Genomic DNA, 14,268 nt, shown 5'->3' with positions numbered 1-14,268 from the left:
TGAATTTCGCTTTCGTGACTTCAAATACAAATTGTTCCACCCAACAAACACCAGCTATTGCAGCTTATAATAAGAGTGAGAGCACTCTCAGGGAGATATGAGGGAAAATTTTAATATGTTTATATAATGCACTTATGAATGCTTTATACTTATGTATCAGAGACTGGCGCGGAAAAGAAAAAGAGCCACAAAGAATCATGTATATTGAGATTTCAAAATACACCAGACACTAATTCCCATAAATTGCACGCATTTTTTTCACCTTCTTGCGACTCTCACACTCAGAAATCATTTTCTTTGCATGTAACAGAAGATAATGCTATGGAATTGAAAAAAAAGAGGCAGCAATTTCTTGTGGCGCGCGATTTTCATCGTATGTGACTCCAGTGATGTAGCCATGAACTTGGAAAGGCCATACCATTCTTGAGTTGATGCTGACAGTGAATGCGCCATTCTTTTCTCTGCCGGATGATGGAAGGAAAAGGTGAATGTAAGGCAAGTTGAAGATGTTATGGAGTGAAGAGAAAGATTTTTTGGCACTTTTTTTTATACGCCTCGTGCGCGAAAATGATCCGACAATTGAGCAAAATTACATAATTATTGCGGTGTTTTGGGTGTCAAAAACCCCATTTTTGTGCGAAACAACGAACTTTTAATCACGCTTCGTTTGGTTCACATTCCTTAGGATCACATTTAGCGGATTTGTCGTGGCTTTTGCCACTGGATATTTTAATTCAAAATTTATGCGTTCGTTTAGATAAGGCAAAGGAAATTGGAATAAAGTTAAAATGATTTTTTTTTTAATTTGACCAAAGGCGTATCGTTAATGCTGAAAAATATTACCACAAGGAAGAGGCTCCAAGCATTCTTTCCCATTTCCTTCAGTTGAGTTTCAGATTATGAATTTTATAAGTGAAAACGGTATAAACAGATATGAGATATAAGAAATCCTTTAAAAAAAAAAAATCCTAAAAACCACGCACGCAATCTCTCAGGATTTTAACTATGAAGCTGATCACTGTTCGTTGTGAAAAGTATATAAATTGTTCCTAACTAATTTTTTATAATCGGTAATGCAGTAAAATAGACAGATTATTGATAGATTAATAGTTGTTTTAATTCAAATAGAAGAGATTTTAATAATTAAAAGAATAAAACTTTATTCGTTTTATTCCACCTATTACTGTTTTCTTAATCTTTCCCGCCATATCGAAGAAATTGTCGAAATAAAAAGTGGACAGAACACTGAGAAAAAAGGGGGTGCGATTAACTTTTTTTCCTCGTAACTTTAACACTTTTTAGGTGTAAAAATATATAAACATTTTTTAATGTTAATTTTACACCTTTCTAATGGTAAAATTAACATGAAAAAGTGTAACTTTAACCCCTAATACACCTAAAAAGGGTAATATTTACACCGATTTCGGATCAATATTGCGGGGTAAAATTAACATTTCCGGAATGTTATTTTAACTTTTTCGGATTTCTCTCAGTGAAAGCGCATCAAATAATTCAAATTATCTTCTGAAATTTTTAAATTATCTCCTCAGTTGATCTACATATTTAAAGCAATATATGTACCTCTTTTGACCTTGTAGTTAAGAAACCCCCCTAAAGGATTTGTAGCACTATAAAAGCTTTAGTCCCTTTATTCGTTTCGCCAATCACAGTACGAGATTGAACTAAAATGTTTTATGAGATCACACGTTGCGATCCATATTGTTACACGTTCGTACACATTGAATTTTTTTTTAAATCATCAATATAAGAATAACAGTGAATATACATTTTGTAATAAAGTATTGTTTTTACACGTGTTTTATGCAAAAATGTAATTAAATTCATGATATCTCGTTATGTGACCTTTTTTTAAACAAACTCATTTAATTTATCTGCCCGATTTCACTCTGTAGAAGACAAGCGTACAGATTTAAACGCTAAAGGGGACAAATTTATGTAAATGCAATTTGGTGATTTAGATAAGATTGATAGGGAGACCATTTCGAGGGGTCAGTGATACACTTGTTGAATAACACCTGCACGCAATCGCGAGTTTGTGCATGTGATAGCCTCTTGTGTATTTTTTTTTTGTAAGTTCCCTGAGGAATTACTTTAATCCAAAAATGCTAATTGGAGCCATCGAAGCGATTGGCCGAATCCACAGTGTACAGAGAGCATTAACCTCCCAAAAATAAATTGATTTTTTGGACATAAACTTCAATCCGATGAAATTTGATTATTATGTATATATGGGAGAAACGGAACCTTTTCTATATGCCTTCCAAAATCATGCATCTCTTTCTTATGTTGTGTTCTTAAGCCAAATAGCTTTTTGCTCACTGGTCCATCCATCGGTAATTTCTTCATCATTCCCCCCCGCATCATGCGAGAAATTTTACGGAATGTAAAAGCCAAAGAAGAGAGACCTATAAAAATTTCTCCCGCGGGAACTATCTTGGGGGAATTGGTGGTTCAGTAAAAAAAACTTTTCATTTCACTTATTGCAGCACTTTGGAGAAGGTTTTGAGCACGAGGTATATAATTTTTAATCGTTTCGTGATTTAATTGCATGCTATGGGATATTATTCACAAAGTGCACTTTTTTCTTCCGATACAACATGCGTGTGTGGATCGTAAATATCGGGATCCGAAAAACATCGGAGGAACAGAAAGAAATGCTGATGTGACGTTAAATGAAGAACCTGCTGGAATCCATTGAGTTTTTTTATGCATAATTGTTCTAAGTGTATTTCACTTCTTGTTCCGAGTGAACAAACACAAGAAATAAGGCGGAGTACAGATTAACGGTGAATAAATTTAGGATAACTTTTTCTATAAACCTGCGATGGATATCTCCTCTCATCCAATCTAAATGGACAAGTAAATGTGCTTAGGTCATTTTCAGCACTCTCTGGAACTTTTTTTTATGGTTACTCCAGCTAAATTAACTATAAATTTTGGATTTTTTTTTGCCACTCACCTGATAAACATACTCCCACAAATGTGAACATTACTAGAAGGGTGGTCAATTCGAGCCCCAGAGGGCTCGAATGCGTTCTCCTCATCGTTGACGTCTCTCGCCTGGAAAAAAAAAAACAACAATAAAAGGAAAATTAGTTTCTACAAAAATTTGAATTGGAATTCTTCTTTAACACCTTCTCAATGACCTCCTTTAGGTCAGAGAATTATAACTTGAGTTATCTACTTGCGCATAATCCATGCATATTTGGGTATTTCCAAATCAATCTTGAACAACGAAAGATTAATTTTCTCTGCCCTGAGGCAGTTTTGAAATTAGAAGTCAAGTTTAAATTTAGCTTCAAAACATCAAAGAAGGTCAATGTGTTTATTTTATAAACATATCTTCTCAGTATTTGACCACAATTCCGTATTTTCTCTTAAGAATATTGCTATATATCCTCTATACCCATGTCGAGAATAGAAATAGAAAAAGAAAAATATAAAAAAATACTATGATCAGTAAAAAGTGTCCTAAAAAGCCTAAGTCGGCATCACTTAACTGAATTTGGAGTTCGCAAGTGCTTTTTCAGTGGCTACAAACGAAAGATTTCAATCAGCAGACGACGAACCCGATCGAGCGGTAAGAAGTGTGATGCTGTAGTAAGAAAAAAAACCCATCTCACAAGTCCATTGAGAAGATCAAAGAGGAAAAATATCAATGATCCACTTCGGAGGTGTCACAAGTGGATGTCGAGTGATTTGATTTGTTAATTATGCGTATTTTAAATCACTTTAATTGCCCATGACTGTGTGTTAGAATTTCGATTGACCCAATTCCGTTCGCAATAGCCATTGAACTTGGCTCGATCGCGAGGAGGAGAATTTCAATTTTCAACGGCCTTGCAGCGGTCTCATGACACCCAAGAGACAGCCTCAAAGAAATTGATGAGATAACCGGCCATTTACAGTTTTATCAAATTGATGGGGGGACGGGTCTAAAAATAGCCAGGCGCCTACATTGAAATAATTACTTTACAGTTCTGAATATTCAACATTATCGCCATTTGATCTACTTCTTTTTTTCTCCACACCAAACACGCGTGGTATGCGGCACTTTTAGAAGCTTTCTCACAAGAAAAGCTCCAGAGAAAGGTGCTTGCGACGTCTCCACTTTTTTCATGAGCTGCCTAATTGATCGATTGGGCCGATTGGACTTTCCACGATCACGTAAAATGTTGATTGGGTTGGGTTTATATTCGAAAAGAGTGACAGATATGGGAATTGAATACAGGAAGGCTTCTAAATTTGGCTTCTTTCACTCCAAATTGGAAATTAATAATGAAATTCCATCAGTTTCAGTTGAATTACATGTTTTTTTTTTCTTATTTTTAGATACACGTGCAAGATATGAAATCTCAACAACAAGACATTACAAAATATTTTCATTTTTCAAAATAATTCCTCATAAGTAACCGAAGAGACAGTTACAGGGTAGAATTTTTAATATTTCATTCATTTAAAATTTTTATTATAGTAAATTCGGAAATTTTGAAAAGTTTCAATTTGGGACAGCCAGAAATATATTTTGTAAATGTTTCTGATTTCCCACTGGGAACTTATAAAATACTCATTAATTATATGTAACCCACTGATAAAGATATCAAATAGAATATTTTTTTCTTAGAATTTTTCCATTTCTTCGTACAGTTTTGTTTATCCGACAAAACTTTACAAACAAATGGCAAAATAGTATGATATTTTTTTGTTACTAAATATATCAACATTTTCTACAAAAAAATGTTCATCAAGTGATTCGTAATCATGTTACAAATAACGTTTGTGAAAAAATATATTCATTTACAAACTTGTCAGTAGGTTATACTATTCACAAACATTTTGTAAACTTCCAGAGGGTCTTCACAAACTTTTACAAAATATTTTGCGAAAAGTTTGTTTTCTGTGCAAGGGATTATTTATATTGTTAGAGGTTGTCTTTTGCATTCCCTTGATTTTAGAAAATCTTATCATTGTTATAAGCAATTTTGTAGGGGGTTGGGTAAGATAAAAATGGGCAACGAAAAATTTTTAAATTCGATGTTTTACAGTCTAAAAAAAGTTTCAAGATTTGTGACCAAGGTATATGAAAAAATGAAAAAAATGTTGAATGTTTCAACAAACTTAATATTTTCCTAAGAGAAAGTTATCTATTTTTACTAAGTTTTATTGTCAAAATTTTATGGATTAGTAAGTATTTCCAGTTATGGATCTACTGAATAAGAATCTCTTGCTCGTTAATGGATTTACCGAAGGGACAAAAGTTCGTCTCCAGTTTGCCTTTTACACCTTCTCTAAACCAGGAAAATTTCTTCTTTCCAAAAAAAGCTTTTCGAAAAACACTTGAACAGCACATTACATGTTAAAATAGAAATCTTATTCAGTAGATCCATAACTGGAAATACTTACTAATCCATAAAATTTTGACAATAAAACTTAGTAAAAATAGATAACTTTCTCTTAGGAAAATATTAAGTTTGTTGAAACATTCAACATTTTTTTCACTTTTTCATATACCTTGGTCGCAAATCTTGAACTTTTTTTTAGACTGTAAAACATCGAATTTAAAAATTTTTCGTTGCCCATTTTTATCTTACCCAACCCCCCTACAAAATTGCTTATAACAATGAAAAGATTTTCTAAAATCAAGGGAATGCAAAAGACAACCTCTAACAATATAAATAATCCCTTGCACAGAAAACAAACTTTTACAAAATATTTTGCGAAAAGTTTGTTTTCTGTGCAAGGGATTATTTATATTGTTAGAGGTTGTCTTTTGCATTCCCTTGATTTTAGAAAATCTTTTCATTGTTATAAGCAATTTTGTAGGGGGTTGGGTAAGATAAAAATGGGCAACGAAAAATTTTTAAATTCGATGTTTTACAGTCTAAAAAAAGTTTCAAGATTTGTGACCAAGGTATATGAAAAAATGAAAAAAATGTTGAATGTTTCAACAAACTTAATATTTTCCTAAGAGAAAGTTATCTATTTTTACTAAGTTTTATTGTCAAAATTTTATGGATTAGTAAGTATTTCCAGTTATGGATCTACTGAATAAGAATCTCTTGCTCGTTAATGGATTTACCGAAGGGACAAAAGTTCGTCTCCAGTTTGCCTTTTACACCTTCTCTAAACCAGGAAAATTTCTTCTTTCCAAAAAAAGCTTTTCGAAAAACACTTGAACAGCACATTACATGTTAAAATAGAAAAAAAATGTCTGGATCAAATTCTTAAAGGAGTTTCCCTATAAAATTATGTCAACTGGATAATTGTGAATGTTTAAGATCAGAAAATTACCTTATTTCATAATCCCAAGAATATTTAATTTTTATTGCAAAATACACAAAAAAAGGAAAAACAGGTATAATTCTATAATATAATGGGATATGAGATATCGATCGATTAATGTTAACGTTTAACGTTTCAAAGAATGATTACAATCCAGTTTATGCTCTGCAATTAAAGAAAGTAGATGAAGTAAAATTGCAGAGCATAAATTATAGTGAAATCATTGAAATCCTGCCTTAGAAAAAAATTAAAATTCTTTTTCAAAGTCCTGCTTCCACCCAGGGACCTCTCGCTATCTAGGTGAATGCTCCATACACTCTGACATTGGTAAATTCTGAAGTGCATTTCAACTGGATATTTGTTTCACTTATACGAGAGCACTTAATTAATTGCCTTGTAACTTATGCTAGAACATTCTAAAATGGTTATTACTTTACCAGTTTTTGTTTATGAAATGCTTTTGTGATTTATAAATCAATTTGATTTCTAGTAGATCAGTAAGCACCAAAAAATCATGCGAAAAACTAATTCACGGAGAGTTCTATCTCGTGAGTTCGAGCATTCTCCGAAGCTGGGACGCTTTGTCATCTCTTTTTAAACCAAAATATACTTTGCAACCTCTTTTGTATTTAGAAAATTCCACGCACTGCAGGAAATCCAATTTGGATGAATCGTTTAGAAAATGCCCGCAGATGAAGATTGCATTCTTAGTTAGTCACCGCTTGGAATTTGTGGAAATTTAATCCATCTCATGATCTCAGGTTTTCCCGCCTTTAAAGAGTGGGTGTTGAGGGAACCAGCAATTGCACTACGAGATACCTTCCCTCAGTATTTCCCCATACTCAGCGTGTCATCGATGCGTGGTCGAGGAGTTGTTGAAGAAAAGCACCAAGAACTGATCAATGCGTGATAACGGGAAAGACATCAACGGGGGAATGCGTGTTTACCAGAGTGTTGATGAGGCTCTCCGTCATAATTACATGGTCACACCATGCAGTTAGTGATGATTATAGTGATAATAATCCACTAAAAATATTTTGAGTATATTTAGACTTAATCTCAATGGCATGATAAATGGTTCTCGTGTTTGGAAGAATGAGATAAAGAGCAATCGCATGCCGAAATTTAAAAAAAAAAAGTCCCCCAACGTGGGCACAGGTGAAGAGTTAGGACTCTCAATGGGTAATTAATTATGGCACACTGTAGCCTATCTCTGGAGTGCAGAGGAGAAATGGTCAGAAAATTGGGAGTATAGAGGGAGAACGCATAAAGAATGGAAAAAGCGCGCGTATTTTATGTTTCTCGCGTAGCCTTCAAACAGATGCGATTTAATCAGCTATTCCTCCTCGTCTCTCACTTATATACCTAAGTCATGTCGTGGTAGAAGCCTCCATACGGAATATGGATAAACATGGAACTTGATTTTATAACTGTTGTTTAAGAGTTCAAGTCATATTTTTAGACAGGGAAAAATCAATATCTCTGAATCTTGAACTGGCTCTTTCTCTCTTGCAGCATCTGAGCACCAGAATGTCCAGAAAAAGAGTCCGAGTTGTGTACAGGTCGCCGTGAGAGGAATTTCAATTATTTATCGAGGATTGGAGTCCAGGGAGAAACTTCAATATCTATCCGAACCGCCAACAATTGTGGGATATAAAACTGTTGGGTGTTGCTCTTCCAGTACTCCTTTCTTCTCAAGCATAAATCATCGGGCCATTCAAGGGAATTATGAACAGCGCCAACAGTCCCATATCGGTAACAGAGACACTCCAATATCGAAACGCTTGATTTGCGCGGGAATCCCTTTCAATTGCATCTCTTGCTCCGCTTAATGTAGTCATGATTTTTTCCACGAAATCTCCTCACTTGGCAAAATTTATGTGAGGTCAGTTTCAATCTCTGAAGCCCATTCGTTCGCTCATCTGCCATTGGGGATTCCACTTCTCTTTCTGGTTCTTCAACAAGGTAAATGGGATAATTGGGAACACATTTTGAGACTAATTGGAAACCTTTGGAACATTTTGTATGACACTCTTGGTTAATTGATCGTACCGACCTTAAAAATAATAGGAAGAAAAGCTTCCAAAAAAAATGGAACATAAAATCACTAAATAATAAAACTTTGACCTTATAGGGATATTAAAGATTCTTAGCTCATTAAAGATTAAAATTGGTACTTTTAGGTAGTAAATTTAATTAGGTGGATGGATATCAATAAGAAATATTTTCACAAATTAAAAATAATTTTGTTTTTTTCTGATTATTTTCATGGTTAAATAATAGTTTACGTATTTTTTCAGAAAACTGTTTTTTACATTCTACGTTTTTGCAAATTTTGTAAATGCTCTAGACATCTTTTGCACAATACGTATCGCGAACTAAAGCTTTAAAGATGAAATGATCTTTGGGACTAGAGGTTTGGCCAATAGTTCTTAAGGGCCTCAAAATTCTAACCCAGCAATATTATGCGTTTTTTTTAGAATTCAATGAAAAATATCAATCATTAATCCTGATGACCAAGAAGTCATAAATTTTTTAAAAAGAATCTTCACTGATAAGAATTTAGAGAACTTAAATCATATGACTAGGCCCGTATAAGGGTTGACTAAGTGCAGAACCAAAACAGTGGAATACTTGAACTTGTAATTCAGTCGTCAGGGTCAAACCAGAATATCAGATAATTTTGTCAGTAAATAAAATAATAAACCCGCGCCTTATTTATCATTAGGACTTTCAAACCATTTAACCTGAATAATCTCTTATTTCTTATTGGTATAAATCATTAATGTTAAAAACAACAAGCAATGATTCATTAATATCCATCTTCGGAATTAGTAATCTTTATAAGGATTACGATAATAACATATGACTCCAGGTAATATTTTAAATTCATTTAAATGTAAAGCTTCGTAATCCTCTTGAATAGTATTAGAATAGCTTAACAAATTCATGAAATCATCTTCAAAAGGCTAATATTATCATTTTGACATCATTGTAATGCTTTAATATTACTTTCTAGCATACATTACATCTTCACTAAAATAGAAAGATCAGTCAGCCATATAATTGAAAATTACTCGTTCGATTATCCACTGAGCAGGGTAATGAGAATCAAGTATTAATAGATTCTTCTGAGAATATCTCCAATCCCATCTACACACATACCATCTCTGGACATTCCAATAAGACTTTGCATGGGGTATTTTTATGACATTTGATATGATATCTCACAATTGCAAATCCAAATGAATTGCTACTAAATAAGTCCAGATAGAACTGTTCTTGCACCCCCCACAACTCTCTTCTTTAACCCAAGTCAGTCTGAGTTTACAGTAAATGAGTGAAAGAATTTCATTTGATATGGATGGGAACTTCATTCATTGCGCGTATATTGAGCTGTTTATGTCCAATTCTACTTGAGACCCAGAGATCCATATTCGGTGGAAGAATCTCCGACTAGATCATTTTGCGCATCCGATCATGCAATCTCATAGAACGACTTGTCCTCAGCTGCACGAGATTGACCCAATTCTGTGACACAGCCAGCATTATTAATAAATCATGAAACAATTTGCTAAACGATCATCTCTCTGCTCTTCACTTGCCCATCTTCCACGGGCAACGATCAATTGAGTTGTATACTAGGAGAGGAAGTATTCAACGTAGAACATGTCTTTTTAATTTCTAACAATTTACTCAGTGATGTTCTTGAGATCTTGGCCTGATCGTATTGGTGCAAAATTGCATGATATTGAGCGTCTCAGAATGGCAATTGGATGATGAGGAGGGTACCATTTGGAAGAGGAGCTGTCAGCGGGAGTGTGGATGATAAAAAAGGAAATACTCTGGAGTGAGTGTCTTGAAAAATGAATGACCGTTTGTTAATTACAGTTGCGTGCGATTCCCAGAAATTCTCATCTTTGTCAGATTTGCAAGTCTTCTCCATTCTCCATGTCTCGCTGGCTTGCCCATCAAATGGCTCTCTTGTGTGTCATCCGGGAGCTTCATGTCGTTCCATAGGAGAATGTTATTAAAATAATTGTGTGCAGATGAAACAGACAAAAAAAAAGCCGAGCCAAGAGCCACCAAAAGTTAATGTTCCGCATAAAAGCGCGTAAAGGGTAATTGCCGAAAATGGTTTTTCTCTTCTGCGACAACCCAGAAGCACTTCTTAGAAAGTAAAGTGATATCCCGGCAGTTCCCTGAGATGAACAAAAAAAAAAGAACTTGTCGTGCTCAGATGCGAAAAAGGGGTTATTAACGTCTGACTCTTGAATCACGAGGTCAATCATGGGGCTGCAAAGGGAATTCAAAGCAATATTTGTCTTCCGTCTGCTCTTGGGGACTTTTTTTCTGTTCATCCCGCCAAGATTCAAAATCAATTTAGACTTCTCAGTAAAAGGCGCTGAAGTGGCGCCGAGGAGGGAAAAACATATCGAGCTGATGCAATTTCTTACGTTCAAAATCAACAGAACTTTTCCACCATGGTCAGACCATTGACACAAGTCTCTCTGGAATGTTTGACTTTGTGCGGGGAGTTCTTTTGCCATTAATATTTACCGATGAAAAGACTATGTGGTCAACTATTTATGGCGGAAAAAGGTGTTTTGTGACGAGGCGCACTCCGGATGGCTATGAAATTAAGACGAAAGCTCATTGAACCCAACACCAACACCAGAAGGAGATACAATTTTTAACCAAGTGATGTTCTACAGCTGTTGATTATTATTATTCTTGCTAGTCGTATTTAATTATTCCTGTACGCTGATGTACTAAGGTCTACGAAAAGTCTTAAGGGGGTTAACAAGTTACTAAAATAGTGTTCGTTCCCATCTTCGTTCGTGCCCGTGCTTCGTCCGATCCCAAGCTTCGTAATGACTAAATTTTTAAAATGTTGATGAATAAATATGACTTATCAATATTTATTTTAAAACTGGACACTTTCCCCTAGCTTTTCAAATATCGGAGCAATAAAAGTCACATTTATTGAGAAAATATGGGAATTAATTTAATATTTCAGCAGAACCATTTTATTACTTTTTCAATTCTAAGGAGATTATCTCAGAATGGTACAGAACCATTTTAAAAATAAACTCAGAATGCAAATAAATAGATAATAAGACATGTTTCAGACTGGTGGTTTAACTGAAAGTTTACGAAACTTTTAATAATAAAAGAATTTTGAAATTTTGAAATAAGAGTACAGCAAATAATGTGCTAGGTGTTTGTGTAAATATCGGGAATTATGGTCAAAATAGGTCTCATGACCTAAGACCTGGGTAAGGGGGGTTAGGGAAGGGGGGATACAAAAAAAAAAAAAAGAATTTTGAAATTCAGTAATTTTTTTAAATCTGGTAGATACGTCCTTCTTAATGGATTTAATACAATCCTAAATCAATTTTTTTCCAAAAATCGTAAGAAATTATACAAGTCATACAACTTCATCCACATGGTTGAATTTCAACCCTGAACACCGTAAGTTATCACTATACTTTAGTCCAGATGAAATTGCTTTCAGTTTTAGATTCTAAAAGTGAAAAGGGAACACTATTTTTTGATTTTGGTATTTGAACGAAGTCTAACAGTTTTATTAAAAACCTATGAAGAGATTTTGGAGCACTCTATGAATATTCTATGAAACAAAATATGTAAATGGTTTTATATTTTTAAACATAAAATCTCGGACTCCTGGAAATGGGAGCACTTTATCAGGAAGTGTAATCTCTTAAAGAGCTTCTAAGCTGTCAAAGCTTCTAAATAGAAGAATTTAATTTTTTTTCTCATGTGTGCGGTAAATTTATTCCCTTCCCTTATTAAACTAGAATATAATTTTTATATGCAATTTTTCCCGTATATATATTCGCTATTTATATTGATTTTTATATTATTCAAACATTAAAACTCAATTATATGAATTTTATTAGCATTTCCCTGAGCATCAATGAATTATTCCATACTAAAGTGCGCATTAATGTGGATTTATTCTCCCAAAAAGGGTTAAATTTAAAATGCCAGACGATGTCTTATAGTGATTTATACGCCCCATGCAATATCTTCTTGCACATGACCATTTAGCGTGTATCAGGATTGATGGTGAATGAAGCCGTCTCGTGAATATAGGTTCCATCGCTGTGAAATGCAGAAGAGGTAGCTATAAATTATATGCGCAGAATGATGGTCAATCATACAGTGTAATATCTCTCTTCAGACTGTTTGAAATAGATCCTCAATCGTCTTTCTTTGTCTCAACACGAACACTGTGTACACCGAGAGTAATTGCCATTTTACGATTTTGACCTCAAACTTAGCCCATGAGAAGTTCAATGTTGATTGTTCCAATTCTGCACCGCGAGATCGCTCACCTATCTCCTGGGGAGAATCTCGTGAACTGGGTGGACAGGTATATTATATGGAATAAAAAAAAATCACCTCTAATGAAGCGTAACCAAAGCCATAGAGAAATAATTATTAATTAGCAGTTTAATGTTAATTGTTCACTATTGAAATTATTCACTGTTTACGGATCTTTTTACTCTCAGCATTCCTTTTTTTCTGCCTTATCATCATCTCTGCTATTACAAGGCGATTAATGGCGCAATGGAGAGTGTTCTCTCAAGTGTCTTAATATCATGCTTTTTGCCACCATAGAGGCCAACCTGCTATAACTAACACAAATTGTGGGAAAAATTCACCGAAAAAATATAGAGAAGATTCTGAGAATTTTTGTGTAATCTTATCCATGACCGGAAGATGAATCTTCACTGAGCAAGATATTACATTCCCCTCCTGCCAAAAAATGCCCCATTCACACCATCTTCAACGTAGATTGATCTGCCATGAGCCACTTCCTCTTGAGACTGAATTTTTCAGTCATGATCTGCTAATCTTTCCAGTGACTGAACAAAATCACCAAATTCCCGCTACGCGACTTTTCTTGTGAATAGACCCCATCAAAACATGACCAAGAATCTTAATTCTGTAGTGAAGGCAATTGAAATTTTGATGTTGGTGTTAATTAATTTGAAATGATTTTTCTTATGTCTAATACTGTATGGTTCATCTAATTAAATTTGCATATAGAATTAAAACAGGAGCTTTAATTGGCTAACAAAATAGACTTCCCTTGTCTTAAACCCTGATCTAAGGTCAAGACTTTCAACCAATTTACTATTGATCTTTCTAGCTCGTCAAAATGAAATAGTGCAGGGATACTGGGAAATATGAGGGAAAAATACACTAAATTTCGAATCCGTTACTCACAAGTGCGTCAGCGTAGTAATTATTTAAATGTACATTTTAACTATAGTTTTCCTGGATGCCAAGGCAATGTTATTGCAGAAAGAAATGGGGCAGTGAGTGGATGAAGTTGTTCTGCTGTATACATCAAATTACCATTCTACGTGTATCCCAAACATTCATACCAAAAGGAAAATATTGATTAGGCAAGAACTATCCGCAAGTTCAACTTTGCTCCAAGATAGTCGAATGGAGGAAATGGTTGAAGGAAAGGTCTGAAGACGATAAAGAGGGAAAAAAGAGCACACACCAAACAATGCAATAACAAATTTGTCTTTGAATTTGTTGCTATACAAAGTTTCAAATTCTCTTTATTCCCTCTGGTGAGATGGGCAACAAAAACAGTGTTTTGTGAGATGGTGGCAAGAAAAACTGAGCTAAATTCCAACAAACCACACATTTTAGATTTCTGCTCTTCTATTCTCACGAGATGCTGTGTGGGGCTTCTCAATGGAAGAGCAAAATTACACCCAGAATGGCAACAACCCGGCTGACAATCTCCAGTGGCTACTCACACATCGTGACACGTTGGACAATGCCACTTGACAGGTGACTCGTAAGCAAGTACATTTTTTTCTAATACAACTTTCATTTTTTTTTTCTGGACTTCAGCAGAATTTTAAAGAAATAGGAAACTTCAGAGAAGAAAAATTTGTTAAATTAGTGTGC

The 14,268-nt window shown here is 34.4% G+C and overlaps 1 protein-coding gene across 1 annotated transcript in view; it reads right to left on the bottom strand.

Annotated features, from left to right (window-relative positions):
• The window catches only part of LOC129805528 (titin), a 55,903-nt gene that overhangs the window by 24,400 nt on the left and 17,235 nt on the right, over positions 1–14,268 (bottom strand). Inside the window, exon 2 of the mRNA XM_055853495.1 lies at positions 2,981–3,081. Within this exon, the coding sequence (XP_055709470.1) occupies positions 2,981–3,065 (85 nt within the window). The 5' untranslated portion in view covers positions 3,066–3,081. The remainder of the gene's footprint in view (positions 1–2,980; positions 3,082–14,268) is intronic.

This window comes from Phlebotomus papatasi, chromosome 3, assembly GCF_024763615.1.
Source record: "Phlebotomus papatasi isolate M1 chromosome 3, Ppap_2.1, whole genome shotgun sequence".
NCBI classification, from domain to species: Eukaryota; Metazoa; Arthropoda; class Insecta; order Diptera; family Psychodidae; genus Phlebotomus; species Phlebotomus papatasi.
The sequence above is the reverse complement of the archived record's forward strand: the minus strand, read 5'-3'. Positions and strand labels throughout refer to the sequence as shown.